Source organism: Mesocricetus auratus, unplaced genomic scaffold, assembly GCF_017639785.1.
Source record: "Mesocricetus auratus isolate SY011 unplaced genomic scaffold, BCM_Maur_2.0 Super-Scaffold_100007, whole genome shotgun sequence".
Classification (NCBI taxonomy): Eukaryota; Metazoa; Chordata; class Mammalia; order Rodentia; family Cricetidae; genus Mesocricetus; species Mesocricetus auratus.
The window spans coordinates 96,271,213-96,297,519 of record NW_024429191.1 but is presented as its reverse complement, the minus strand read 5'-3'; the positions used below and the strand labels follow the sequence as shown (position 1 = coordinate 96,297,519).

General features: G+C 51.9%; 1 protein-coding gene across 4 annotated transcripts in view; it reads right to left on the bottom strand.

The window, feature by feature from the left end:
• Rnf213 (ring finger protein 213) overlaps positions 1-26,102 on the bottom strand; it is a 102,337-nt gene extending 76,235 nt beyond the window's left edge. For 2 of the 4 annotated variants that reach the window (XR_005878564.1, XM_021227023.2), the window contains exons 1-9: positions 25,459-25,571; positions 22,894-23,011; positions 13,594-13,757; positions 9,305-9,433; positions 4,824-5,348; positions 4,555-4,680; positions 3,880-4,079; positions 3,283-3,438; positions 2,152-2,366 (exon numbers count right to left, since the gene is read on the bottom strand). Coding sequence is in view for 3 of the 4 variants with exons in the window: in XM_021227023.2 (XP_021082682.2) it covers positions 2,152-2,366; positions 3,283-3,438; positions 3,880-4,079; positions 4,555-4,680; positions 4,824-5,348; positions 9,305-9,433; positions 13,594-13,757; positions 22,894-22,999 (1,621 nt within the window). In the remaining variant the exon portion in view is untranslated. Of the gene's footprint in view, positions 1-2,151; positions 2,367-3,282; positions 3,439-3,879; positions 4,080-4,554; positions 4,681-4,823; positions 5,349-9,304; positions 9,434-13,593; positions 13,758-22,893; positions 23,012-25,458; positions 25,572-26,048 lie in introns of those variants that run through there. The other 2 variants (XM_021227024.2, XM_021227025.2) reach the window with 2 other exon arrangements.
• Between the last annotated feature and the right edge of the window lie 205 nt (positions 26,103-26,307).

The following is a 26,307-nucleotide window of genomic DNA, read 5'->3' as shown; positions in this document are numbered from 1 at the left end:
AACCACGGAAGGGAAGAGCAGATCTGCAATCCCAATAACTGCCAGGTGTAGCAGAGGCAGGAGGATCAGAAACGTAGGGTTACCTTGACTATACAGCCAGGGCGAGCCTGAGCTACATGAAACCCAGTCTTTAAAAAAAAGGGAGAGGAGGAATGGGAGAGTGAGGGAATGGGGGATTGATATGTAAAATAAGATTGTTTCTATAAAAAATAAAAAAAAAAACAACCAAACAACAACAACAACAACAAAACCGAGCGCTGACTCAGCAGTTAAGGACACTTGCTGGCTGCTCTTGTAGCAGACTGTGGTTCAGTCCCCAGCACCCATATGGTGGCTCACGACAGCCTGTAAATGCGGCTCTGGGGCATCTGACGCCCCCTTCTGGCCTCTAGGTGCATACAATGGAGAATTTAAACCGCCCATGTGGGGAGCCAGACTTTCTCAGAGGCCCTGAGGAAAAGTTTACGTCTATGTCCTTGTCCAGAGGTGAACCTGGCAAAACCAGTCTAGGGCTCCTCGAAAGGGCCTAGGTTGAGGTTTCTGGGGTCCTGGCTCTTCCCCCGGGCTGTGGTTACCCGTCCTTAGGCAGCTGTATCTGAGGAATACTGTGTTCTCTTTGCCAGCATTGTCTGATTTAGCTCTGATGAACAATTTCCCCCTGCAAAAAGTATATAGGTACTCACACAGACCCGTAAAATAAAAATGTCTGTCTTTAATTTTTGTTTAAATTAAAATTTTGCTTTGTTTTGTTTTTTCAAGACTAGGTTTCTCTGTGGGACAGTCCTGACTATCCCAGAACTCGCTTTGTAGGCCAGTCTAGCCTCGATGGCACTGAGCTCCAACTGCCTCTGCCTCCTAAGGGCTGGAATTAAAGGTGTGCACCACCACCGTCCAGCTTATGGTTCAGGGGTTAAGAGCCCGTTCTTCCAGAGGTCCTGAGTTCAATTCCCAGCAACCACATGGTGGTTTCACAACCATCTTAATGAAGTCTGATGCCCTCTTCTGGCCTGCAGGGATACATGCAGGCAGAATACTGTGTACATAATGAATGAATGAATGAATTTATTAATTAATAGAATTAAAGACCAGTCTGGGTAACATACTTAAATACTGTCTTTAAAAAAAGTGATGGAATTGAGCTGGAAAGATGGCTCAGTAGTTAAGAGCACTGGCTGCTCTCCCAGAGGTCCTGGGTTCCATTCCCAGCACCAACATGGTAGCTCACAACTGTCTGTAACTCCTGTTCCAGATGATATGTAAGCAAAATATCAATGTACATAAGATACAAATAAATAATGTTTTTTTTTTTAAATTGATGGGAGCTTCGGAGACAGTGGTGTCGATAAGGGTCCCCACTGCCACACCTGGTAAGTTGCCCTCTGACCTCCAAGCATGCCATGGCATGTGCACACACACACACACAACACACACAATACATGTAATAAAATACTTTCAAAGCTGTGTCAATGCTGAGACCCTTGGTTCTGTCCCTCAGCACTGGAAAACAAAGCAAAAGCACCAGGACTATCTGCAGTGACTCCACAGGGTCTCTACCTGTCTCTCCCGGGTCTGCAGCTGCTTCAACTACCAAAACAACTCACAAAGAAGGGAAGGGCCCTGCTCACGACTCTGGCCTCTGACAGGGGACAAGAGGGGAATGTGGCACCTAGCTGGGCAGTTCCTCAACAGTTTTGTGACCGGGGAAGGAGGACACAGGGCTGTGAACCCAGGGTGACAAGTCCAGCAGGCAGCAGGACACAGGGGGACCAGGGTGCCCCTCCCAAAAGCTCCAGCCAAACAAATACAAGAAAGGACGTAAGCAATGTACGGGAATGAAGACAAATGGAGAGCGTGGAAAAGACCCTTGTCCCTTCTCTATAAACACGTCACTGTCAAAGCCAAGCCACCGCCTCTCCCGCCCCACACTCAGTCACCCTCCATCCCAGCCAGCCCTCGATCCAGCTCTTTGATGGAAGGCTTCCCCTGGACCCTTCACACAGTGAAGGGTGAAGTCACACTCACCTCCAAAGCATTACTCAGCATCAAGGCAGAAGGCAGGGCCAGTGCCAAGCAGAGGACCCGAACCCCACGCCTGCTCCCCCAGAGACCCAGGGAGCTGAGCGGACCCACTCGGGCACCTCGAGGGCTCACCTCCAGTGTCCAAGAGTGCAGACTCCACCAACAGACTGCGGTTCACGTGCTCGCCTTTCTTCCGTGGCTGCTCATAGATGAATTCGTACTCCGCAGTATCCTTGCTACTACTGCCACCACGGTGAATGATGTACTTATAAGGGATGGGCTTGTCCAGGCTCTCCCTGGGAATCACCATGCTGCCCTCGACGAGAGACCCGAGCTCCTGAAGGTCTCTGCGGAGGAACATAATATGCCCATTTACCAGAGGACACTATGTCATGAAGCCCAGCCCCAAGGCTACAATGCTTTTAGAACAGGGCATGGTTGCCGGCCAGAACCCAGAAGAAAAGAGCCACAGCAAGATGGAGAAGAAATGCATGCTGGAGACATGCTGAGACGTTCATTTTCAGGCTGGGCAGCGATAGCACACTCGTTTAATCCCAGAATTCATGGGGTAGAGGCAGGCTGATCTGTGAGTTCGAGGCCAGCCTGGTCTACAGAGCGAGTTCCAGGACAACTAGGGCTACACAGAGAAACCCTGTCTCAAGAAACAAACAACCCGCCTTTAATCCCAGCACTCGGGAGGCAGAGGCAGGCGGATCTCTGTGAGTTCAAGGCCAGCCTGGTCTACAAAGTGAGTTCCAGGACAGCCTCCAAAGCTACAGAGAAACCCTGTCTCAAAAAACAAAACAAAACAAAACAAAAAAAAGAAACAAACAACCAGGCTGGAGAGACGGCTCAGAGGTTAAGAGCACTGGCTGCTCTTCCAGAGGTCCCGAGTTCAATTCCCGGAAACCACACGGTGGCTCACAACCATCTATAATGAGATCTCGAGCCCTCTTCTGGCGTGCAGGCTGACATGCATAAAGAACACTGTATACATAATAAATAAATCTAAACAAATAACATTAAAAAAAACATTCATTTTCCACCAATCCTGGTAGGTAGTGCATGCCATGTAAGGCTGATGAGGCAGGAGAATTACTATTGAATTCCAAGCCAGCCAGCGAGACCCTATTTCAAACAAACAAACCAAAACAGGGTGAAGAAAAAGCAAAGGAAGGAAGAAAAGGAAGGGAGGATAGAGTGTGCCCAACTGCTCTGGCCACACTAATGGCAAGGACAGCTCCGAGCACTGGGCATGCTCACTTGGTGTAGTTCATCTCACAGGCATCAGTCCAGCCTGTCTTCCCGAGGCCGTCTCCCCCTCTGACACACACTCTGTGGTTGTCAGGGTTGAACGCGAAGTCACGGGAGACGATGGCGTGGAAGTACACGGTGACCCCGTCCCCTGGGTTGAGTGTCCTGGGAAGAGTGAGAAGGAAGCACTAGCTGCGGATAATGTGCACGCACACACACGGGAATAAGCACACTTGCGTGCGCACACACATGTGCACACGCGCGCACGTGTCCATCCTTACTGCTCTGATGTGTCGACACCCTTGAGTGCCAAGTGCCAGGCATTCGGGTTCAGACACAGCGCCCCCAGCAGGCCGCCGCGTCTCCCCAGGTGGTTGGAGGACACTCAGCTCCGACATGCTAGTGCTGGCTAGTGGGGGTGGGGCGGGTTAGGAGTCTGGACAGTGGTGGCTTCACCCAGGAGAGCGTCTTAGGACCACATTGACTGAGGTACCCAGGGATCAATGGGAAAGAGGATTTGGAGCAGGTGTCCCAGGTGGGTCTACCCAGAGGCGTCCTCCCAAAGATGAACATTCCAAAGACACTGAGAAAAGACGCAGGCCGGACCTGACAGGAGCTGTGACAGGCTCGTTACAAGGGGCCATGTCCCACTTCATTGTAGCCTCTGGTGCAGCGGCCTTCTGGCTTCTCTCCTCCTTTTTGTTTTTCAAAGCCGCTGCATAATTTCTGTTCTCTTCTGGCTTCTTCTGGTCCTCCGGCTGGGTGTTCCTCCTGGTGTCAGCCAACCTGCCTTTGGGTTCAGCTTCCTGGAACAAGCAATTAAATCGCAGTGCTTAAGACAAGACATGTCTCACAGCAGCCAGGGCCAAGGCTGTCCTTGCTCAGAACCAGCCAGGGTCTTCTGGCTGGATTACCATGACCTGCAGGAGTCCCCCCTCCCCCTTAACCTGTCCACAGCCTCTCTACCCCTCACCAGCTTCCTTGTTCTCTGAGAACAGGCCCAGCACGCTCTACCTTAGGGCCCTGGCTCATGCCATTTCCTGTCAGGCACTTTCTGTGTCTACGGCTGAACCCCTCACTCCTGGTTTCCTCCTCCGGTCTCACCCAGCCACCCACCTCCTCTCACGGCCCTTCCAGGACCCTTCCACGTGTTTCCTCGGGGAACTCCTTCTTCCCGCCTCTCTCCAGCTCATCAAGAGATGGGGGGCTCGGGAAGCGGCCTCTAAGGCAAACAAAAGGAGCCCTGCATACCGGACACCTCCTGGCAAGTCAAGCCTCTACCTGGTGTTGGTGCTTGGAGGGAGCAGGGCTCACAGGGGACGGCTTCTGTTTCTGGGCGTCGTCTCTTGTTGCCTTCCCGTCCTCCTTCGCCGGCTTGGCTGCCTCGGCTGTAGTACCATCGGTCCTCTGGAAGAAACAGACGACCCAAACCCAAAGTCGTAGTGACAAAATGAAACACTGGCTCCGGGGCTCCACTCAGCACCAGCCGCAAGGAGAGTCCCTGACGGACAAGACACGCCCACCCCACCCCACCATTCCCTGCTGCCCACCTCTGAGGCAGCCGGTTCTGCAATCAAGGGCACCTCTTTCTTGTGTCCAGACGTCTCCCCCTTAGATTCAGGCAATGGGGCCCTCTGGGATGCACCGGTGTCCTTACAGGGGCCTTCGGAGGCAGAAAGGGCTGGGCCACGGTCCCCCTTTTGGGGCAGGCCCTCGTCGACCGAGGGCTTGGAGGTGCTGAGGCCCTTGACTTCCGTGGGGTTACTGGGAACAGGGTCCCCCTGGGCCCCACCTCCTGTGCCCCTGTCTGTGCCTCTCACAGCGTGACCCCGCCGATGGGTGCTGTTGCCTTCGGCACGCACGGAGCCGTCCTCCTCCGTGTCCAGGGCCTGGCCGGGCTGGCTGCCCACACCACCCTGCCGGGCTTGGTTCCGGGGCAAGGCTGAGTCCTGGGATCCAGGGCTTGAGGGTATATCCAGACTCCAGAGGCCAGAAGAAGCGGAAGGCGGGGGACCGGCCTCTGAGGGAGAGGTGGCCATCTGACTCTGCCTTCTCCTCTTCTTCTCCTTTTTACTCTACACAGAGAGATGTTTGTTTACCCCTTAGACTCCACACCCCAGCACTGCCCTCCAGCTTCCTGCCCACACCCTCAAGCAGGTGGAGCTGGCTGTCCAAACCACGCCTCAGACCTATCACACCTACAGCTTCTTTATTATTATTATTTTAAATTTATTAATTTGTTATTTTTATTTTCTTTATATGCCTTGGTGCTTTGCCATGGGTGTCAGATCCCCTGGAACTGGAGTTGCAGACAGCTGTGAGTCGCCAATGTGGGTGCTGGGAATCGAACCCAGGTCCTTTGGAAGAGCGGTCAGCGCTCTCGACCACTGAGCCACCTCCCCAGGCCTATTTTATTTTTCTTGCCTATGGGAATTCTGGCCCACACGTGTGCTGGTGCCAGAGGTGCGCCTCCACATGGGCGCTGGGAATCGAACACGGGGGGTCCTCTGCAAGAACAGGCGCCCTCCCTTAACCACTGGGCAGACTCCTTTAGCTTGGGCAGAATGCTGAAGCTGAACAAAGGGACGGGGGCGTGGGGGAGCTGAGGAGCAAGTGACAGGCAGGGGCCACGCCACCTCCTTCTGCCAGAGCCGGAGCCTTCTGGACACGAGAGCACTCGCAGGGTTTCCACACAGGACACGTGGCATTGCATGGCACAAAATAGCAGTGAGTTAAAGGACGAGCGTGCGAGAGAGAAACAGAAGCATCTGCTTCCTGGCTGACTGAGTGACTGGCCAGGCTCCCAGGCAAGGCTTCCCACCTCAGGAACGCGACCAAAGCCTGAAGAGCTGGTTGTCAGGACCCCAGGTCCGGGATGCAATGCCCCGGAAGGTGATGGAGACCCTTTCATCGAGTGACTCAGGGTACCCTGAAGCCCAGCATAAGTGACGAGGCCCTACCATAGACCAACAGCTGCAGCGAGACACTGAGTTACATGAGCTGGAAAAATGGAAACGAAAACCCGGGGTGAGTCTCCCCCAGGGCCGCAAGCGAGCCTGCGGACAGGCACCTCGGGCACTTTCAAAGGTGAATTCTTGGCCCGAGAACCAGCATCCACGGCTGTGGTTACAAGAGAGGAAGTTGAATCTGAAGATGGAGCTCAGACAATGGAGTATTTGTTTAACATGCACAAGGCCCTGGGTTCTGTCCCTGCACCGGTAATCTGGGTACAGTTGGGTGTGCCTATGATCCCAGCAGTTACGACACAGGAGCACCAGAAGTTCACAAGGCCCTGGGTTCTGTCCCTGCACCGGTAATCTGGGTACAGTGGGGTGTGCCACACTCAGTCAAGCTACACAATAAGTTGGGGGGGGGTGAGAACAGCTATGCTGGCTGCCCTTATTCTCCTTGTCCTTTGACCTGCCATGTCCGAACTCCTCTTTACCTACTTGCCTATACCCCTCTATAACTGAATCAGGTGTTCCCTGCTTGGGTCCCGTTGGCCCCAGATGTCGCTGGGACCATTTGTAGAGACGCACTCAACTCTAGATCTTCCATTTCAAGGTTGGCTATGGGACGTAGGAAGACTACAGGTTGGGCCAGGTAGTGTAACACACGCCTTTAACCCCAGCACTCGGAAGACAGAGGCAGGTGGTCTACAGAGTGAGTTCCGGGACAGCCAGAGCTGCACAGAGAAACCCTGTCTTGAAGGAAAAAAAAAAGACTACAGGTTGGGCTGGAGAGATGGCTCAGCAGTTAAGAGCACTGGCTGCTCTTCCAGAGGTCCTGAGTTCAATTCCCCAGCACCCACACGGTGGCTCACAACTGTCTGTAAGTCCAGTTCCAGGAGACCTGACACCCTCATAAGGACATTCTTGCAGGCAAACACCAATGCGCATAAAATAAGGATGAATCGGAAGATGACCACAAAGAGGGGGAACATGAGCTAAGTAGGGTCTAGAATAGAACTTTGCTTCTGGGTGATTAGGAAGTCATGAAGGCTTGTCTTTGACTGCTAGACCCGGAGGGGGCGGAGTCTAAGAGAGAGGACCCCGTGCCTGCTAGACTGGGGTGGGCGGGGGTCTAAGAGACAGGACCACGTGCCTGCTTCTTTTCCCACTCATCCCTGAAGCCCCTTCTCTGCCCTGGCATCTTCCCAGCCATTCCTTTGAGCCAACCGGCACCACCTCAGCCTCGTTCTGGGCTGGGCTCCTGGCCCAGCCATAGGGTGCACACCCGATCAGCCTATCAAAGGCTGCTTTCCTCGTTGTACAGGTCCTGTGAGATTGATGAGCCCTGGCACTGAAGTGTCTGCAAGTGGGTTAACTGCCACCCAGTGGTGTCCCTAAGACAATCGTTAGCCCTGGGACACAGATGGGCCAGGTACCGGAGGGGAGGGAAGGGGACACAGGGAGCAGCGGACAGGTCTCCTGGCCACAGAGCTCCCCGTAGGCACCTCTGACAACTTCCACATGGTGAGTGACCCAGAGAAGATATAACCCTGCCCCAGCCCAGTTCACGCCTCAGGTCTGAATGAGGACACAGTGGCAGCTGGGCTGGGTTTAGGGGGCTCATGACAAGCCAGCCAGGTGACCCGAGACGGTTTACTAAGCCACCATGTGCCTCAGTCTTCCCACTCGTTAAGTGGAGACAGATGTCCCTGTGTCCTAGGGTCCTCATAAGGGTGGACAGATAGAACAAAGCAGGTCTAGAGTTGCAGAGCGCACGAGCAAGGTGGCGTCGTGTGCCTATAACCGGTTACCAATGGAGATGTCTTGGAGCCTCTCTGCAAGCACTACAGGAAATTGTGTCCACTGTTCCCTCCTGCTCCCTGTTCCCACGCCTCCGTGCTCTCATATCTCCGTGCTCCCACTCCTCCGTGCTCCCACTCCTCTGTGCTCCCACTCCTCCGTGCTCCCACACCTCCGTGCTCCCACTCCTCCGTGCTCCCACACCTCCGTGCTCCCACACCTGCCTCCGTGCTCCCACACCTGCCTCCGTGCTCCCACACCTGCCTCCGTGCTCCCACACCTGCCTCCGTGCTCCCATATCTCCGTGCTCCCACTCCTGCCTCCGTGCTCCCACACCTGCCTCCGTACTCCCAAGCCTGCCTCCGTGCTCCCATATCTCCGTGCTCCCACATCTCCGTGCTCCCACATCTCCGTGCTCCCACATCTCCGTGCTCCCACCCCTGCCTCCGTGCTCCCACCCCTGCCTCCGTGCTCCCACCCCTGCCTCCGTGCTCCCACACCTCCGTGCTTCCACACCTCCGTGCTCCCACAACTCCGTGCTCCCACAACTCCGTGCTCCCACACCTCCGTGCTCCCACACCTGCCTCTGTGCTCCCACTCCTCTGTGCTCCCACTCCTCCGTGCTCCCACTCCTCCGTGCCACTTTGGTGTGAGCACTTGTGGATTGTGAGCTCACAACACTGGTTCCCATGGCATGGAGAGGTGCTCCACCAAACCCCATCACAGCCCATGAGACGCACCCTCTCGTTCCCTGAACAGTGCATGGCAGGCTGCTGTGGAAGCCATGACACAGAGGACAGGTCCAGAGAGAGAGACACACAGGGACCCTTCGTCTCAGCACCTGGATCAAGTCTCACTTCAGGATTCACCGGTGATGTGAGCAGCAGAGAGTCCCTCCAACCAGTTCCTGCTGGCTACTCAGGGGTTTGCAACCAAGAGGTTTCAGTGGCTCAAACCTCACATTAGGCCGTCCCCTTACCTAAGTCACTGTCGGGCTGAGGACACAAATGTCAAACTCCGACAGACAAACGCATGAGGTACACAAGGCCCCTCATGGCATGGTGTCCCTGACCTTCAGACACCTTAGATTAGAACAGCCCCCCTCAGTTCCAAGCTAAGACTCTGGCCTGGTGGACCTCCTCACCGGCGGTCGTCACATCAGGTGAGGCTCAGCTCACCAGCCTTCCTCGGCTATCCGAGCCAGGCGCTTGGTGGTGACTCAGGAGCACAGAGACCGGGGACAAAGGGACGGTGAGTGTGCAACTGTGTTCTCAAGCTACCTGCTCAGCGTCCACGACCTCAAACCCGGCTGCCTCCTTCTTCTTCCTCTTGCTGGGAGGGCACTGAGCACCTTCAAGGCCACCAGCTGTGTCCTCTGAAGCATCTACAAAAACCTCTGGGTCCACTTCCTGTTGAGACACGGACCCCTTCACACAGGGGAGGGTTACCCACCCACGGCTCTGCTCCTGCAAGGTCCCCCAGGAGCCTCCGTCTCCGTGAAGGCCCAGGAGGGCCACCCCCTTGCAAGGAACCAGCCAGCTCCCCGGCGCCTTTGGCAGCCTGGGGCCGATGACAGAGGGTGTGGGGGACGCTAAGGAAGGGCGCTGTGGGCGCTCGGAACAAGTCTGCCATGGCGAGCTGATGGCCAGGTGCTCCAACATGCAGCGCAAACAAGCTCGGGTCCCGGTCCCAAAGGGTTTCATCTGCTTCGTATGGAACACGTCAGGGATAGTAGGTCACCAGGCCTCCAGAGGCTGGCCTCTCAGGAGACGCACAGATTCCCGTACCTCCCTCCCAGGTAGTTCCCACTGTGACCTGACACCCAGCAGGCTGGAAGGAGGCGCTAGCACGGCTCACCCACGGCTCACCCACACACCCCACCCAGCCCCTGGCACCTGCCCTCCCTGCAAGATGTGCAAACCCCGCTGGCCCCGAGAGGAAGCGGAAGCTCAGCCAAGAGCCGGCGCCCTGTTAGTCGGCATGGAGAAGCGACGGCAAAAAGTCGGAGTGGAGGCAGGGTGGCTGAGAGGCTTCTGTACGCGCTAGTAAGTCTCTCTGCCAGCGCAACAAAACCAAACCAAGCGGGTGTTAAGGAAAAAAGTCGGTCAAAGTGCAGATAGCTTCATAAGTCCACTTTGTGGAGACGGGAACAGTTGTCCTTCTGTATAATGTTATCCAGTGAAACTGATACTTAATTCCTAGAAAAATGTTGACATAATGGTTCTACTTTCACGTGATAAACACAAAAACACTTTCAAATATACAATTTCTGTATAAGAAGTCAAGTTAACTTACAAATAACTTAGCGCAAGTTGGTCTTGTGTTCTTAAAAAAGGTTCAACATTGCCCTTATTGTATTATTAGATCAGGTGTGGGAATTTTTATTACTATTCAGTGCACACCAGGACGCAAGAGTTGGGTGTCCTCAGCACTTGAAACTACAATTTGGAAACTTAAGGCTAAGTTGCTTTGGGTTTGTGAATTGACTTACACACTAAAAGTTTCTTTTGTTCTGAGTATATGTATAAGCATACTGCACTAAATGCCATTGCATCTTTGTAATAAGCATCCTTCTTGGTCCCTTTTGGGAAGGAGAGGCACTCCTTGACTTGTGAATAACAGGTTACTGTTTTGCCTTATTGCTTAATGTAGTGAAATAAAGCAGACAAAAGCTTGAAAAAAAAAAAAAAAAAAAGAATTAAAAGTCGGCCTTTAATCCCAGCACTTGGGAGGCAGAGGCAGGCGGATCTCTGTGAGTTCCAGGCCAGCCTGGTCTACAGAGCGAGTTCCAGGACAGCCAAAGCTACACAGAGAAACGCTGTCTTGAGAAACCAAAAAATAATAATAATAATAATAAATTTTTTAAAAAAGTCTGGGTTTAATGAGTAAAACCTCCCGGATGGTCCTCAAGCCCCCAGAGGTGGCCGGGGAGAAGGAACCAGGAAATCACATGGTGACCATTTAAATACCCTGCAGGTGTAGTCTCAGGGAGAAGCCTCCTTTCCCAGTCTTGGGCGGGGTTTGGAGTGGGGGCGGGGAAGGTAGGCGGAGCGCAACACAAACAGCCACCTCTTGCCCCGCCCCCCACTGGCTTCACTAGCCTTGAAGACCCTCCCTGCCCCCAGCATGAAAAGATCATGGGGTGGGGCTACACAGTGTGGCTCCCAATCTTGGCTTCTGCCGCCATCGCTCCTGGCACCGGCCTCAATGCCCAGTGCTGAAGCTGTTACAGCCACCTTTTGAAACGCACCCGCAGATGAAGGACCAGTTTGTCAGAACACACATGCAAAAAGCGCCACAGGACAGTCACAAGTCGACCCCATTAGCAGTCACGAATATGCTTTCCACCCATGCATTGCAGGCACGTGTTAGTATTAATGCTTTTTTTTTTTTTTTACAAGACAGGGTTTCTCTGGATTGTTTTGGAGGCTGTCGGTCCAGGCTGGCCTCGAACTCACAGAGATCCGCCTGCCTCTGCCTCCCGAGTGCTGGAATTAAAGGCGTGCGCCACCACCACCTGGCGTTAGCGCTTTTTTTAAAAAAAATGATTTGGTTTTGTTCTTGTTGTGCATATGCGTCTCTGCCCCTTGGGGGGGGCGTGGCGGTGGTGTGTGTGTGTGTGTGTGTGTGTGCAGGTGACAGCAAAGGCCAGAAGAGGGCGTCTGATCCCCTGTAGGTGATGGCTTCCCTGGGAGAAGAGTAAGCGCTCCTAACCGCCAAGCAGATTCATTGCTCCAGCCCCAATCCATTTTAAAGTGACCAATTCCAGCCAGGTGGCGGTGGTGCACCCCTTTCATCCCAGCTCTCAGGAGGCAGGCGGATCTCAGCCAGCCTGGTCTACAGAGCAAGTTCCAGGATACCCAGGGCTACGCAGAGAAACCCTGTCTCACCGCCCCCCCCCAAAAGTCACTAATGCCATGATATTCAGCAGTCACTGTGTTATTGGTCACCTCTGTCTAACAGGTGCCCATTCTCCTCACCCCAAAGGTACAACTCCTACCAAACCACGCCCCTCCCCTTTCCCAGACACAGGCAACACATAGTTCACACACCTGGAATCATGCTGCACACACATTGTTTTATTGTTTGTGGTGCTTGAATCCAGGCTGCACCTCCAGCCCAGAATCCAGGGTCTTATCCAAGTCTGCAGCACTTCTAAGCTGCACCTCTAGCCCAGGTATTTTTCTAGAACAGCTTTGTTGTTCTCCCTCATGTGGATACCCCATCCTATTGCCTTTGGAACACCATGCCTTCTGGCTTAAGCTTTCTGGCTAAGAGTCTTTGCATGTGGCAGGGAGCTCATGGACTGTTTCAACATCCTTTTTCCCCGTGAGTCTGGCTTTTTTTTGTTGTTTGTTTTTTTTCGAGACAGGGTTTCTCTGTATTGTTTTGGAGGCTGTCCTGGAACTCACTTTGTAGACCAGGCTGGCCTCGAACTCACAGAGACCCACCTGCCTCTGCCTCCCGAGTGCTGGGATTAAAGGCGTGCGCCACCAACGCCTGGCGGAGTCCAGCTTTTGTTGGTTTGGTTACAGTGTGTCCTGAAGCGGGTGTCTCTTTGTTCATCATATTCAACATGTGCTGAGTTTCCTGGATGAGCAGACTGATTTTTAAATTTTTATTTATTATGACTACTGTTATGACTACTGCTGTTTTATGTGTACGGGTGTTTTGACTGCGTGTACGTATGTGCACTACATGTCTGCCTTGTAGCCATGGAGGCCAAAAGAGGGTTCCAATTTCCCTAGAACTGAAGTTACAGACAGTTGTGAGCCACCATGTGGGTGCTGGGCTTTGAACCTGGGTCCTCTGGGTGAGCAGCCAGTGCTCATAAGGGCTGAGCCACCTCTCAGACTGATTTGTTTGTTTTGTTTTGTTTTTTGTGGCAAGGTCTCTCACTTTGTAGATCTGGCTGTCCTGGAACTCACTCTGTAGACCAGGATGGCCTCAAACTTTATACTGAAGGCGAAACTGGCCTTGAACTCTCCATCCTCCTGCCTCTGCCTCCTGAGAGCTGAGGTCACAGGTGGGCGCCACCACCACACCCGTGCCACGGTCTTCCCAAGCCGCACTAAATGGGTGCTGTCATATTGAGGCTTTTTAGCTATTTAAGACTTATTCTGATGACCGCCGGACATTGGTGGCGCACGCCTTTAATCCCAGCACGCGGGAGGCAGAGGCAGGTGGATCTCTGTAAGTTCGAGACCAGCCTGGACTACCAAGCGAGTTCCAGGACAGCCTCCAAAGCCACAGAGAAAACCTGTCTCGAAAAACCAAAAAAAAAAAAAGACTTATTCTGATAACAAATACACAGCCTCTAGTTTGGACCTTTCCCTTTCCTAGATAGGAGACCATGCATCTGTTCTTTCCAAGTGTAACTACATCTTGGAGTCTAGGCCTTCCTTCTATGCTGTCCCCTCTGTCCTCTGGTAAGGGCAGAACATACCAGCTCTTGTTTTGTGACTGAGAGCGGGCCAACCCCAGGCGCCAATGCAGGAACCGGCTCGAGGCGGATCAGAGGGTTCGGGAACAGACAGCGGGCAGGCCGAAGCCCGTGTGTCTCACTCACCATTTGGACGGTCCAGGAGGCATCAGACTCAGAATCCTCTGGGGTTTCCGGTTCCTTGCTGGAGCCCGGGCCCTCCTTCTCCTCCTCCTCTTTCAGCATCTCTCCCGGCTCAGTCTTCCCCTCTGGGCTTGATGCCACCACCAAGGCATTGTTGTTCTCAGAATCTGCGAGGTGGGGTGGGGGCACATGAAGGCAGGCTCACGCCAGGGAAGAGCAGCAAGTCCCAGGAAGGGCAAACAGGGCCCGCTCACCCCCACCGGCTCCTCTGAGGCCTTGTGTGTTGTATCTGCTCCCAGCCTTGCAAGGCAGGACCAGGGATTGCAGAACCAGGGGGACAAATAAGATGGGAAACAAACAAAATAAACTGGATGGCCTGAACGCCCACCCAGTGGGTCCCCCGATGCATGCAGGATGCCCTCTCCCACCAGAACCACCCAGCCTTTCTTCAGGTGGGCGCCCTGGTCCAAGCACCCTGCCCAGCAACAGTTTGCGGATCCCTGCTTTGCGGATGACACTCAGAAGCTTCAGCACAACTAGCCAGACCACCCAGGGACCACACACAAGAGTCCAGCCCCCACATGACCGATGGATAAATGAGGATCAGTTTGATCAGTGATTTATCTCTAGTAGCATTCCCTCCGCTGCGGGGCAAACCTAAGGCAGTCTCCTCCTCCAGGAGGGATCTGGAGAGCGAGGAGAACACCAGCATCAATGTCTAATCCTGAGGACTCCCCCTGGCTCCTCAGAAAAGTCCCCCCCCACACACACACGCATGCACGCACACAGATTAGGCAGCTTCAAAACCTCCAAATCCTATTACAACAACTGCTTAGGCCCTTAGGTGCCTTTCTCTCTGCCAGTCTTTTTTTTATTATTATTATTTTACTTATTTATTGTATATACAGTATTCTGCCTGCATTGCATATATGTCTGAACACCAGAGGAGGGCACCAGATCTCATTACAGATGGTTGTGTGCCAACATGTGGTTGCTGGGAATTGAACTTGGGACCTTTGGAAGAGCAGTCAGTGCTCTTAACCTCTGAGCCATCGCCAGTGAGTCTTATCCTCCAGTGTCGTCCAGACACTTACTTGCTTTGTTTCACTCTCTGCAGGGGCAGAGGTCAAGGACATGGCTGCCCCTAAATATAGCTCCAGACACAGCTTCTGAGGGGTCTTCGGTCTGTCCCTGAGTAGAACCCTCAGCCAGGGTTCCGAGGGGGTCCTCAGGCCAGCAACGCCCAGTCACACATGTCTCAGTGCTGGAGACATGCAGAGCCTCAAGCTTGAGTCTGACTTTTACCTCCGAGGGGTCTGATTTCCACCTAGGCTGTCTTTGACCTCAGGCGCTCCCACACACTCCACACAGTGCTCCACAACTGCTCCCCTAGGTCCCGTGCTCTGTGGGTCCCTACCAACCCCCTTCCGCCAACACTGTCCAATCACTGCCACCTCCATGCAGGTTCTGGAGGACAGGGACACAATGCCCAGGTTCCTGTGGGAGCCCCCAGGACACAGAAGGTACTCAGGGTCTGCTGAGTAAGGATGCTGCTCCGTGGACTGAGGCAAAGGTCATCAAAGTGGCCAGTGATAGAATGTTCCTTTAATCCCAGGTAGAGGCAGGAGGATCTCTCTCTGTTCCAGGCCAGTCAGGGGGAAAAATATCCTCTAGATGCACACACACACACATAAACACGTACATTTAACAGGTCTTTCTTTGGACCACCAGCTCCCAAATAATGACACAGACTTCTGATTGAAAGGGGTAAACTAAATTCAAAGGCTTCACTTTTAAAAATAAAAGGACCAGGGCTGGAGAGATGGCTCAGCGGTTAAGAGCACTGACTGTTCTTCCAGAGGTCCTGAGTTCAATTCCCGACAACCACATGGTGGCTCACAACCACCTTGAATGAGATCTGGTGACCTCTGCTGGCATGCAGGCAGAAGGCTGTATACACAATAAAAAAAAATATTTAAAAAAATAAAAGGACCAGACCCACACTCAACCCCTGCTTTAGAAGACATGACAGGCTACAGAAAAGACACGTAGGCCTCTGACACAAGGTAATTCCAGATCCTCTGGCCTCCTGGAACCTAGGGCCAAAACTGAACACAAAGAAACTCCAGACCAACACCCCCCATCCCAGCCTCCTAGTTGCTGGGTTCCTGGGAACTGTTTGGCCACAAAAGAAACTCCAGGGGAAACCAAAACCTTCCCTGCAGTCTCCAGGATATAGTTCTGAAAACTATTGGTATCTACCTGCAACAGGCTACCTGCAAGTAAGAAGACAGTGCCATAGAAACCACAGAACGTTCCCTCTCAGCATTGACTAATGAAAACAATTGGTACACAGGTATCTCATGCCGAAATACGACTTTGAAAAAATTCTCCTGATTGTCCCCAAATGTCAACCAATCAGAAACCAACCCGTACCTACTGATGTAATCCTGTAACTTTTGTCTTTAAAACCTAGCAGTAGACAGGGAACTTCACTGCCTCTGGGGGCTGCTGCATCAGCTTGCTAGAGGGGGTCCTTGTCATGGTTGGATGAACAATCATTAAACCTTGCTTTTGCAGTTTGGTGGGTCTTCCTGGTGGTCTCTGGGGACTTTGCAACTTGGGCACAACATTTGGGGGCTCGTCTGGGATCCCCAGGACCCCAGACCTCTAAAGGTTTAAGTTTCTGATCAGACAGGTAAATGTTCTGTGCTTGCTTGTTTGTTTCTGTGTTATTTTATTGTGCTGGTCTGGCAAGTTCTGTGTCCTAAATTCTGTGACAGGTTTGTGATTTTATGTTTTTGTGATTTTTATGTTTCTGTTTTTGGTTCGCTGGCGGGCAATCTAAAACTGTAAGAAACAAATCAAGAAGACTTTGGCAGACGTGCTATGAGGTCAGATCTGGAGGAGCTGAGAGACATCTCAGCTTCTTAGTTTCTTGTCTGGACAGGGATGCTGCCATCTGAATCTAAATTTGGATAAAAATCTGGCTAATTAATGCACCATCTGAATCTGAGTAGCTACTGGGGAGTTTGACTCCCAACTGTAAATCTGAAACTTGCGGGTCTTTGAGATGGGCCACTTTCTTTTCTCTAAGTGCTGTGTTTGTTTCTCTGTTTGTCTGTTTGTCTTGTCTTGAGGGTACTGACAGTACAGACCTGACTGGGACGAACATGCAACATGGACCTAACATGCAACAGATGCCCTCCTCCTCTCTAGATCTCTGCCTGACCCACTGAAAGGACATAAAGCAGAAAATCTGAGATTGTGGCTAAAAATGTTGGGGAAAAAAATTATTTTTCTTTCAGGAACACTGACAGCCAACGACACTCTGTGCTCACCAGCGCTGCTCCCCTCCCTTCTAGTCTGTATACTTTATGCCCTACTCCCACTGGGGTGGGGGGGTGGGGGGGGTGGGGGGGGAATTATATGGGTTAATAGTCATTTATGGTGGCTACACACAATAGCTCCCATGAAAGATGGATCACCCCGGCTGCTGCCTGTGGGACAGTACTCCCCTGCTGAGTCCTGGTGCCTGGACTCAGTGTTTCAGACCTGCTCCTCTGACAGCCAACTCAAGCAAAATGGCCAAGGTAAATGTAGTTGCTTAAACTTTTTCACATAACTTGTACCAGGAAAAAAAAATAAGTGCATCTTACCAGCCCTTCATGCATGGCCAATCACTGGCAAAGAGATATGGGAGTGCACCTCAGTTGGTAGAGCAAAAGACGCCTATTTCTGACTTGTGCCTTCCCCCCCTTTAAGAAGCAATAAAATCTGCCGGGCAGTGGTGGCACATGCCTTTAATCCCAGCACTCAAGAGGCAGAGGCAGACGGATCTCTGTGAGTTCGAGGCCAGGCTGCACTGACAGCCTCCAAAACAATACAGAGAAACCCTGTCTCGTAAAACCAAAAAAAAAAAAAAAAAAAAAAAAAAAAAAGAAAGCAATAAAATCTACTCTGTTAATCATGGTTTTCTGTTCTAGAAAATTATATAAACTTTTATAATTTAACAGTCACCCAGGTGACAATGGTTTTAAGGACATAAGGGTATTTTATTTTTGCTGAGTTACCCCCTTACCTCAGCCTAGACAGAGGGACAATCTAGTGAGCTTCTGCCAACAAACTCTGCTGCAGGACATAATTCATTTACCTTTTTGCCTTTTATTTGGGTGACTGACCGTTTTCTCCTTTCACTGGCTCTGTTATACATGGCTTGTTTGCAGAATGTCGTGCCTTTCCAGGGCCTGGTAGGGCACACATTACATGCAAAAATCCTGCCTGTTCCATCTACAGCAGATCTACATTCTTGTCACTGACAGTTTTAAGTTGCTCTGTCTCTTTAAATGTCCTGTCTGTTTGCTAAGGTAAAACCAGTTGCAGTCAGGCCTGGAGGGCTCTGGGTAAAACATCCTCCACAGCCTCTCAGTTTAAATCCAGTTCTCCAGACAGATCCTGTACTAATATCATTGTAGCCATATTAAGTATAACAGGGATAAACCTTACTCAATGCCCTGTATACGTTTTCAAAGGTTAGACTTAAAACAAAGTTGTCTACCCAGATTTACCTAGACAACACTCTTAATGCTTCCAGAGATCTACAGAATATGGCATTTAAAACATTGACTAAAAAAACGTATAATATCAGACAGAGAATCTCAGATCCTGACAGTGACCCAAAGTCTCCAGAGAAGATTACAGGACACCTTGATGTCTACACAACACTGACCAGGGGGCAAGATGCCCCAATGCACACCTGCTGCCAGGACCTGGCCCAGACCGAGGACAAGCGACAGGACATTGGAGAATTGATTGTACCCCTTTTGCCTAGACAAAATAAGGTCAGTCTTTTCCTTGTCACTCTTCCAGAGAGAGAGAGAGAGAGAGAGAGAGAGAGAGAGAGAGAGAGAGAGAGAGAGAGAGAGAGAGAGACCTCTCACCTTGTAGGCCTGGTGAAGATTGATGCTATTTTTGATATTTCTACCTGCTAATTGAGACTTGGGTATTGCTAACTATATATGGACAGGACCTGTCATTTTTAATAGATTCAGAAACTGTGTAAAATGTATCCTTCTCAGATCTCTGATAGTATTAATGGTTAAACTACAGCCAGCTTAATAGCTCATTTAATAAAGTTCTGATAAGCTGATAGAACAGTGACTACCTGGTGTTCAGTCACAAGTTCAAGGTTTTTAGATTTATTTTGGTTGTCGTCTAAATATGAACTGAAAGGAATTTTCATCAGGACAAAGGCACCTCTGACCAATCTATACCTGGCTCACTGGACAGAAGAAAAATGTACAAGCTTCTAACTCAAACCTGTAGTTTTTACCACTACTCAAAGGTATGAGTCTGTTCCTGCTGTTTTACAGATACCTGATATCTGCTTTTTCTACAATGTAGATTTTGGTCCAGAAACTTTTAAGTCCTTTTGTATAATAAAGTCCATATAGGCTTCAGAGGATCAAAAGTCATAAAGCTTGGAACCACTTCTCACAGGTCAAAAGGACTCCAGATAAGTACAGTTTTGTTATCCCAAATATATGTTCCTAAGGATGGGATTTTTCTCCCTTGGTCTTAGGACTCCTGCCCTTTCTGGTCACTAAAACTAGGGGCCTAATATGATAGTTCTGATTAAACATATAAGTTTTAACTTCTGTCCCCAGTTTAAACATGTCTCAAACAGGTTTCCACTTCTGGCAGACGCTCCGAGCATCAGTGGTTGACTACAACCTACTCTTAGAGACTTCGAGCTCTAGATTTGCTATGGATATAAACCAGTCCATTCGATGTGAACACTCCCTGTTTCTTCAACAGAGTCTGCCAACAAGATGCTTCTGATAAATACTCCACTGACTAAATTCCCTCTTTGCTTTTGACCAGCATTTCAGCCTGCTTGGACCTCTGATTCTGACACCCCAAAGTCAGCAGGAAGTAGCATATGTCACCCCTTTTCCCTGGGTGAGATGCTAAGTCAAAGAAAAACTCTCTTACATGGGGGACAAGAAAACAATAAAGTGTCCACTAGTAACCCAAGATTGGGTTACCTATAAAAAAGGAGGGAATGAAAGGGATAAACTAAACTCAAAGGCTTCATTTCTAATAATTTAGAAATAAAGGGACCAGACCCTCACTCAACCCCTGCCTTAGCAGCCATGACAGGCTACAGAAAAGACACATAGGCCTCTGACACAAGGAAACTCCAGATCCTCTGACCTCCCAGAACCTAGGGCCAAAACTCAACACAAACTACAGACCCCCACCTAGCCTCCTAGATGCTTGGTTCCTGGGAACTGTTTGGCCACAAAACAAACTCCAGGGGAGACCAAAATCTCCCCTGTGTCTCCAGGATATTGTGGGGACACCAGACCTTCAGCAGAAACCCACTTCCCCTTCGGCCGGGGAGCAGGCATCTGTGTAATGTTTACTGAAAACAATTCAGTGCTTTAAAGCTTCACAGGGCTCAGATAAGGGCTTGCTCACTGAAATACCATGACTGTCACACCCCCTACGGCTAGATGCCTCTTCCTGTCCCTGCCCCCTGTGGTGTCTCCCCGATTCTGGGGCCGGAGATTAAACCACCAGCCAGGAGGGTGAGAAGTGGAAAGAATAGTATGTATATGGATGGCAAAAGTCCTTAAAAAGGGAAGCTCTTTTTTCTTGGGGAGACGACTCCTGAGACTGCTCCTGAGAGCTCTCCTAAGCGGACTGGGGTCTCCTCCTAAGCTGACTTGGGAAGCATAAAGTTTTCTTAAAGCAACCGACCGGCCTCTGTGTCATCTATCCCGACCACCTCGCTACATTCTCGGATGCAGGCCGCACAGCAGGTGCGACAGATATAACTCTGAAATCTATCGATATCTATGTACAACAGGCCACATGCAAGTAACAAGACAATGCCATAGAAACCACAGAATGAGCCGGGCGTTGGTGGTGCACGCCTTTAATCCCGGCACTCGGGAGGCAGAGGCAGGCGGATCTCTGTGAGTTCGAGGCCAGCCTGGTCTACAAGAGCGAGTTCCAGGACAGCCTCCAAAAGCCTCGGAGAAACCCTGCCTCGAAAATCAAAAAAAAAAAAAAAAAAAAAAAAAGAAACCACAGAATGTTCCCCCTCAGCACTGACCAATGAGAATAATTGGTACACAGGTATTTCATGCTGAAATATGACTTTGAGAAATTCTTCTGATTGTCCCCAAATGTCAACCAATTAGAAACCAACCTGTACCTACTGATGTAATCCGGTAACTTTTGTATTTAAAACCTAGCAGTACACAGGGACCTTCACTCCCTCTGGAGGATGCTGAGTCAGCTTACCAGAGGGGGTCCCTGTCATGGGTGGATGAACAATTAAACCTTGCTTTTGCAGTTTGGTGGGTCTGTCTCCCTGATGGTCTCTGGGGACTTTGCAACTTAAGCACAACACTTAAGAAGTATGAAAACTTGGCCTTAGCTGAGACTTGCTCCCAACCAGCTCTTAAAATGGGCCAAGTGGCTCATTACCTCAGAACCACACATCTATCTAACTTCCTCTGTGTCTGACTGGAGAATCTCCTGCACTTCTGACTCTTTCTCAGAGTTCCTGTCTCTCCCTGGAAGTCCCGCCTGTCCTCTCTCCTGCCTAGCTGGTGGTCGGTCAGCTCTTTATTAAACCAATCAGAAAGGCTCCTTAGGCAGGAGAGGTACAAGGGAGACACAGCCCCACAGTGCCCAAAAAAGATGATTCCATGTCCCTGTCCAGGCTGCCCCAGCCTTGGAAGCCGGGGCTTGCTGGAGGAAGGGAGCTGAGTCTAGTTTCTGTTTCCTTCTTGGGGACCATGATGAACTGAGGACAAACCCAGGCTTCCGGCACACCAGCCAGCACTTTACCCTACTCTGTGGGCACCTTAGTTTCAGTTTCCAATCTGACAGTCACAGCCTAGTGTGAGGGTGTAAGGCCAGGGACCAAGCCAGGCTCAGCTGCCCTCTCTGCCTGTGCAAACAAAAGTTCCTGCCCCTTTCTCTGCCACACTCCCCACCTGCAAGACAGCCTGGCAAGGAGTCAAGCATGAGAAGACATGATGGCATGTTGCAAAAATGCCACACACACCCTTGCTCCCAGGCACATCTCGTCCCTACCCCCATTCTCCCGGCAAAGGCATTCCTTGCTGGAATACTGTCAGCAAGCTCACCCAAAATAAAAGAACAGGCTGGGCGGTGGTGATGCACACCCTAATTTAATCCCAGCACTGGGGAGGCAGAGGCAGGCGGATCTCTGTGAGTTCGAGTCCAGCCTGGTCTACAACAAACCTGAGCAGGGACTCCTCTGAGGAGACATACCAGCACCGAGGCTTCCTCCACACCCAAGCCAGGAAAACCTGAACCATAGGACACAGCTGCACAGGTTTCAAATCCTGACTATGTACCTGGGTAAGATCCCTCTTACCAATGTGGCCACATTGACTGAATCTCCTTTTTCTGCTTTTTAATTTCTCTTTAAACACTTTTTAAAATTTTATATATTTTTACATAATTTTTTATTTAAGTTAGAAACAAGCTTGCTTCACATGTCAATCCCAGCTCCCTCTCCCCTCCTCCCTTACCCCTCCACCAGTCCCCTAGCCCCCCTGTAAATATTTTTTAATTTCTTTATTTATTGTTTTTTTGTGACAGGGTTTCTCTGTGCTAACAGCCCACCCACCTCTAGCCTCCCAAGTGCTAGGATTAAAGGTGTGCAACACCACCACTAGGCTTAAAACTGATGTTTTGTCTGCATGCATATCTGTCCGTCACATGTGTGCCTGGTCCCTGTGGAGATCAGTACAGTAGAGGCCATCAGATCTTCTAGAACAGGAGCCACCAGTGGCTGTGAGCCACTTTGTAGGCTCTGGGAATTGAACCTGTGGTCCTTTGCAAAAGCAGCTAGTGCTCTTAACTGCTGAGCTATCTCTCCAGCCCTCTGCATTTTGGTTCTTTTCATCGGGTTATTGAGGGTGGGTGGCAGGACCTGGCTTGGGGCACAGGTTGTGTCTCACAAGTTCGGTAACAGTGATGATACTTCATGGTCACACCTGTACTTGTGGACAGCCACCCTCCACCTTGTGCTGGGACAAGACTCCCTTACTCGAGGTCCCAGTGGCAGCTCGTTCCTGGGAAAGGTCTCACCGAGAACTGAAACCAAAGCTTACTCTCCCTCTACAGGAACCTGAGAGCCTGCTCTGAAGAGAATGCACGTTCTCAGGAAAGCTCTCCGCCACCAGCGCGCACTAGAGAAGGGACCCTACCCCCTACCCCACTCAGAGTCCCACTGTCCCCTCCCCTCCTCACCTTGCACAGGGGTTGCGGGAGGCAGTTTCTGTCCGCACTCGCTGCAGAACTTGGGTGACTCCTCTTGGGACACATGCTGGCACTGTGGACACTCCATGGCCGTCATCCGCAGGCAGCCCTGCAGGGAGAGAGAGAGAGGCACGGGCAGCACAATATAAAAACTCCAGCCGCCTTCCGTCACGTGACCACCGCACCCACCTTCAGTTTCATTTTCTAGTAAAGTAAAGTGATTGGAGCCCCGGAAGGTTCCGGGCAATCGAAACCCCAGCTCCAGACCTCCCTACCAATGCTCTATCCCAAACCCGGGCTCCTCCCTCAGGCAGGAATTCACAGCCCCCCACTGCCCCTCCCCCCTCCATCATCCACCCCCTGTAGCTCAAGGAAGCTCAAAGGATGCCACAAAAAAGAAAGGGGTCCTGAAGGAAGGTGGGCTCTGCAGAGCCCCAGCCTGCTGGGGACCCTGACCTGACTAAGCAAGGATGGCAGCCCACCCGCAGGACGTGAGAATGGATGCTACCTACACCAGTTGCTGCTGGCTGCCCCCGCTACAGTGCCTCTCACCCCGCCCCCTCCCCCGCCCCCCCAGGCAACTGAAGGTGAGGGTTGCAGGAGTTGTGGAAGATCAGAGTGAGAGGCGAAAGAGCTGTGGGAGAGATACCAGTTTTGAGAGTCTGAGCCCCTGACCAAACCAGGGGAAAGGTCATGGGTAGCCTGGGTCAAGGATAAGTGTGGGAACCCTGGCTCCAGGCCGCTCCAGGGTATGGAGACCAGCCCGTCTGCTCTTGGCCTTAACCTGGAAGCCTAAGGTTCAAGGGAAGAAATCGAAACACACCAATCTCTCACCCCTCAGGGCTAGCTGCCATTGTCCACCCTGAAGGGGCAGAGGCTGAGCCCGGGGGCTCCAACTCAGCTTTTAACCTGTGTGTGGCTGCCGGCCCCTCCCTTCCTCCCGGCCCCTGCCGTGGCAGCGGGCCTTTGGCTTGATCACGGTTAGATGCTGAGCAATTTGGGCCTGGGTTGTGGAGGTGAACTTTGTGGAAGATCCCTGGCCCCGCTAAATAGAGAGGTGCACAAAACTAGGCATAGTCTCATGTTCTGGTAACCCCAGTCCTTGAGAGGTAGAGACAGGACTATTAGTGTAGTTCAAGGCCAGCAAGGACTTCAAAGGACCCTACCTTAAAATCAAAACAAAGCTGGGTGGTGGTGTCGCACACCTTTAATCTCCAGCACTCGGGAGGCAGAGGCAGGCGGATCTCTGTGAGTTCAAGGCCAGGCTGGACTGACAGCCTCCAAAACAATACAGAGAAACCCTGTCTCGTAAATACAACAACAAAAAAATCAAAACAAAAAACACAAGTGCAGCTATGTATCGGAGATGCTGGCGCTCACCTTTAACCCCATGAGGCAGAGGGAGGTGGGTCTATGTGAGGCCAGCCTGGTCTACAGAGCGAGTTCCAGGGCAGGCTCTAAAGCCATACAGAGGAACCCTGTCTTGAAAAAAAAAAAAAGGACAACTATGTATGTTTATGCTTGAGGGAAACTAAGAGAGGAGAAGATCGCAGGCTGGAGGGTTTTTTTGTTTGTTTGTTTGTTTTTGTTTTTCGAGACAGGGTTTCTCTGTGGCTTTGGAGGCTGTCCTGGAACTCACTTGGTAGTCCAGGCTGGTCTCGAACTTACAGAGATCCGCCTGCCTCTGCCTCCCGAGTGCTGGGATTAAAGGTGTGTGCCACCAACGCCCGGCCGCAGGCTGGAGGTTTTAAGGCTAATTGGAGCTACAGGAAAGAGGCTTGGAGCTGGAGCCGTGGGGTGCTGAGAGTTTGGGGACTAGAAAAGGTGGTGTATCCTCCAAGTGTTTCCACAGGTAACCAACACTGCCTGACCCAACCCCCTATCCTTTCTAGGCAGATGTAAATTTCTTTTAAGAACAAGCACAAGTCTTTAATCCCAGCACTCCAGAGGCAGACACAGGTAGATCTCTTAATTTTGAGTCCAGCCGGGTCTACAGATTGAGTTCCAAAACAGCTAGGGCTACACGGAGAAACCTTGTCTGGAAAAACAAACAAATTAAAAAAAGAAACAGAAGAAAGTTCTGCTTCTCAAGTTAGGTGTGACTGCATATTCATTTAACCCCAACATTCAGTAGTCAGGTAGATTGCTGAGTTCAAGGCCAGTTTGGCCTACGTGGTGAGTTCCAGGAGAGCCAGGGCAACACAGAGAAACCTGGTCTCGGAAAAACCAAAACAGGAAAAAGAAAAGGAAAGGAAAGTTCTGCTTCTCAACCCTTGAGTTTCTCGAAACAAACACATCACTCCTAAGAAGTGTATTTTGGGGTGCCAAGTTCTCCCACCACATTCTGGGGGGGTATACTCCTAGCAAATACACCTAAATCGGTTCTCCAGTGCTGTTCAGGAAACTCCAAAGCGCTTCAGCTAAGACAGCCTGGCAGAAGAAAGCAGGCAGCATCAATGCCTCTCCATTCAGCCAGCAAGGGGACCTCCGCCCTCAGACTAGGACTAAGAAAAAGCGGGTGGGTTTGGACCGGCCCATCGCGTTCGCACCACTCACCGCGACAGGGAGCCTCCCCAGCCTCCCGTGACCCCAGCCTTGACCCGGAGGAAGATCAGCACCCTGGGCGCAGATGCCAGGCTGGTAAAAGTTCGGGCTGCACTTGGTGAGGGCGGAATCCGGGGCGGAGCTGCAGGCCCGGGACCGCTTTGAGCTCGCTCGCTGGGTTGGGCAGGTCCTTCCCGCGTGCTAGGGAGCAGAGCAGACTTAGCGTGGCCCGCAGCCCGAGAGTCGATGGGGTTAAAGCAGCAGGGCCGAGCTGGATCCGAAACCGAAACTTGGAACGAGAAGGAAGTGGCGGCTGGGCGCCCGCTCATTGCATTCCAGTGCTGCACCGCCGGGCCCGGCTCCCCTGGCAGGACCCGCGCCCAGCGAAGCGGCATCCGGAGCTCCGCATGTTGCCCCCCCAGGACCCTCGGCCCGTGACACCCGCGCTCTGCCCAGCGGAACCTTGGATCCTGGTCCCTGAGGGCCCTTGGCATCCCTGAGACCCGCATCCCGCACCCTAGACCTCGTGTCACCTCCCGAGACTTGCATTAGGCTCCCGGCCCCGCACCGCCTCCAGGAACCTGGAAGCCTCTGGTTCGCACCTGCAGCGCCCATGCGCCCGCGCTGCCCCGCAGACTCGCGCGCCTTGGTGCGGAATCACGGGGCCCGGCGCCGCCCCTTTGCCTCCCTGGCACGGAGCCTGGCCGTAATTCCCCTCCCGGTGGCGCCGGCCAAATCTGCCTTCCGGGAAGCCACTGCTGCCCCGGCGCGCCCACGGCCCTCGGAATCTCACTCCAATGGAAACTAGAGTTTCCCAGAGTTCCCTTCTCCCCCAACCACCTGGGAGACTGGAAGAGCACT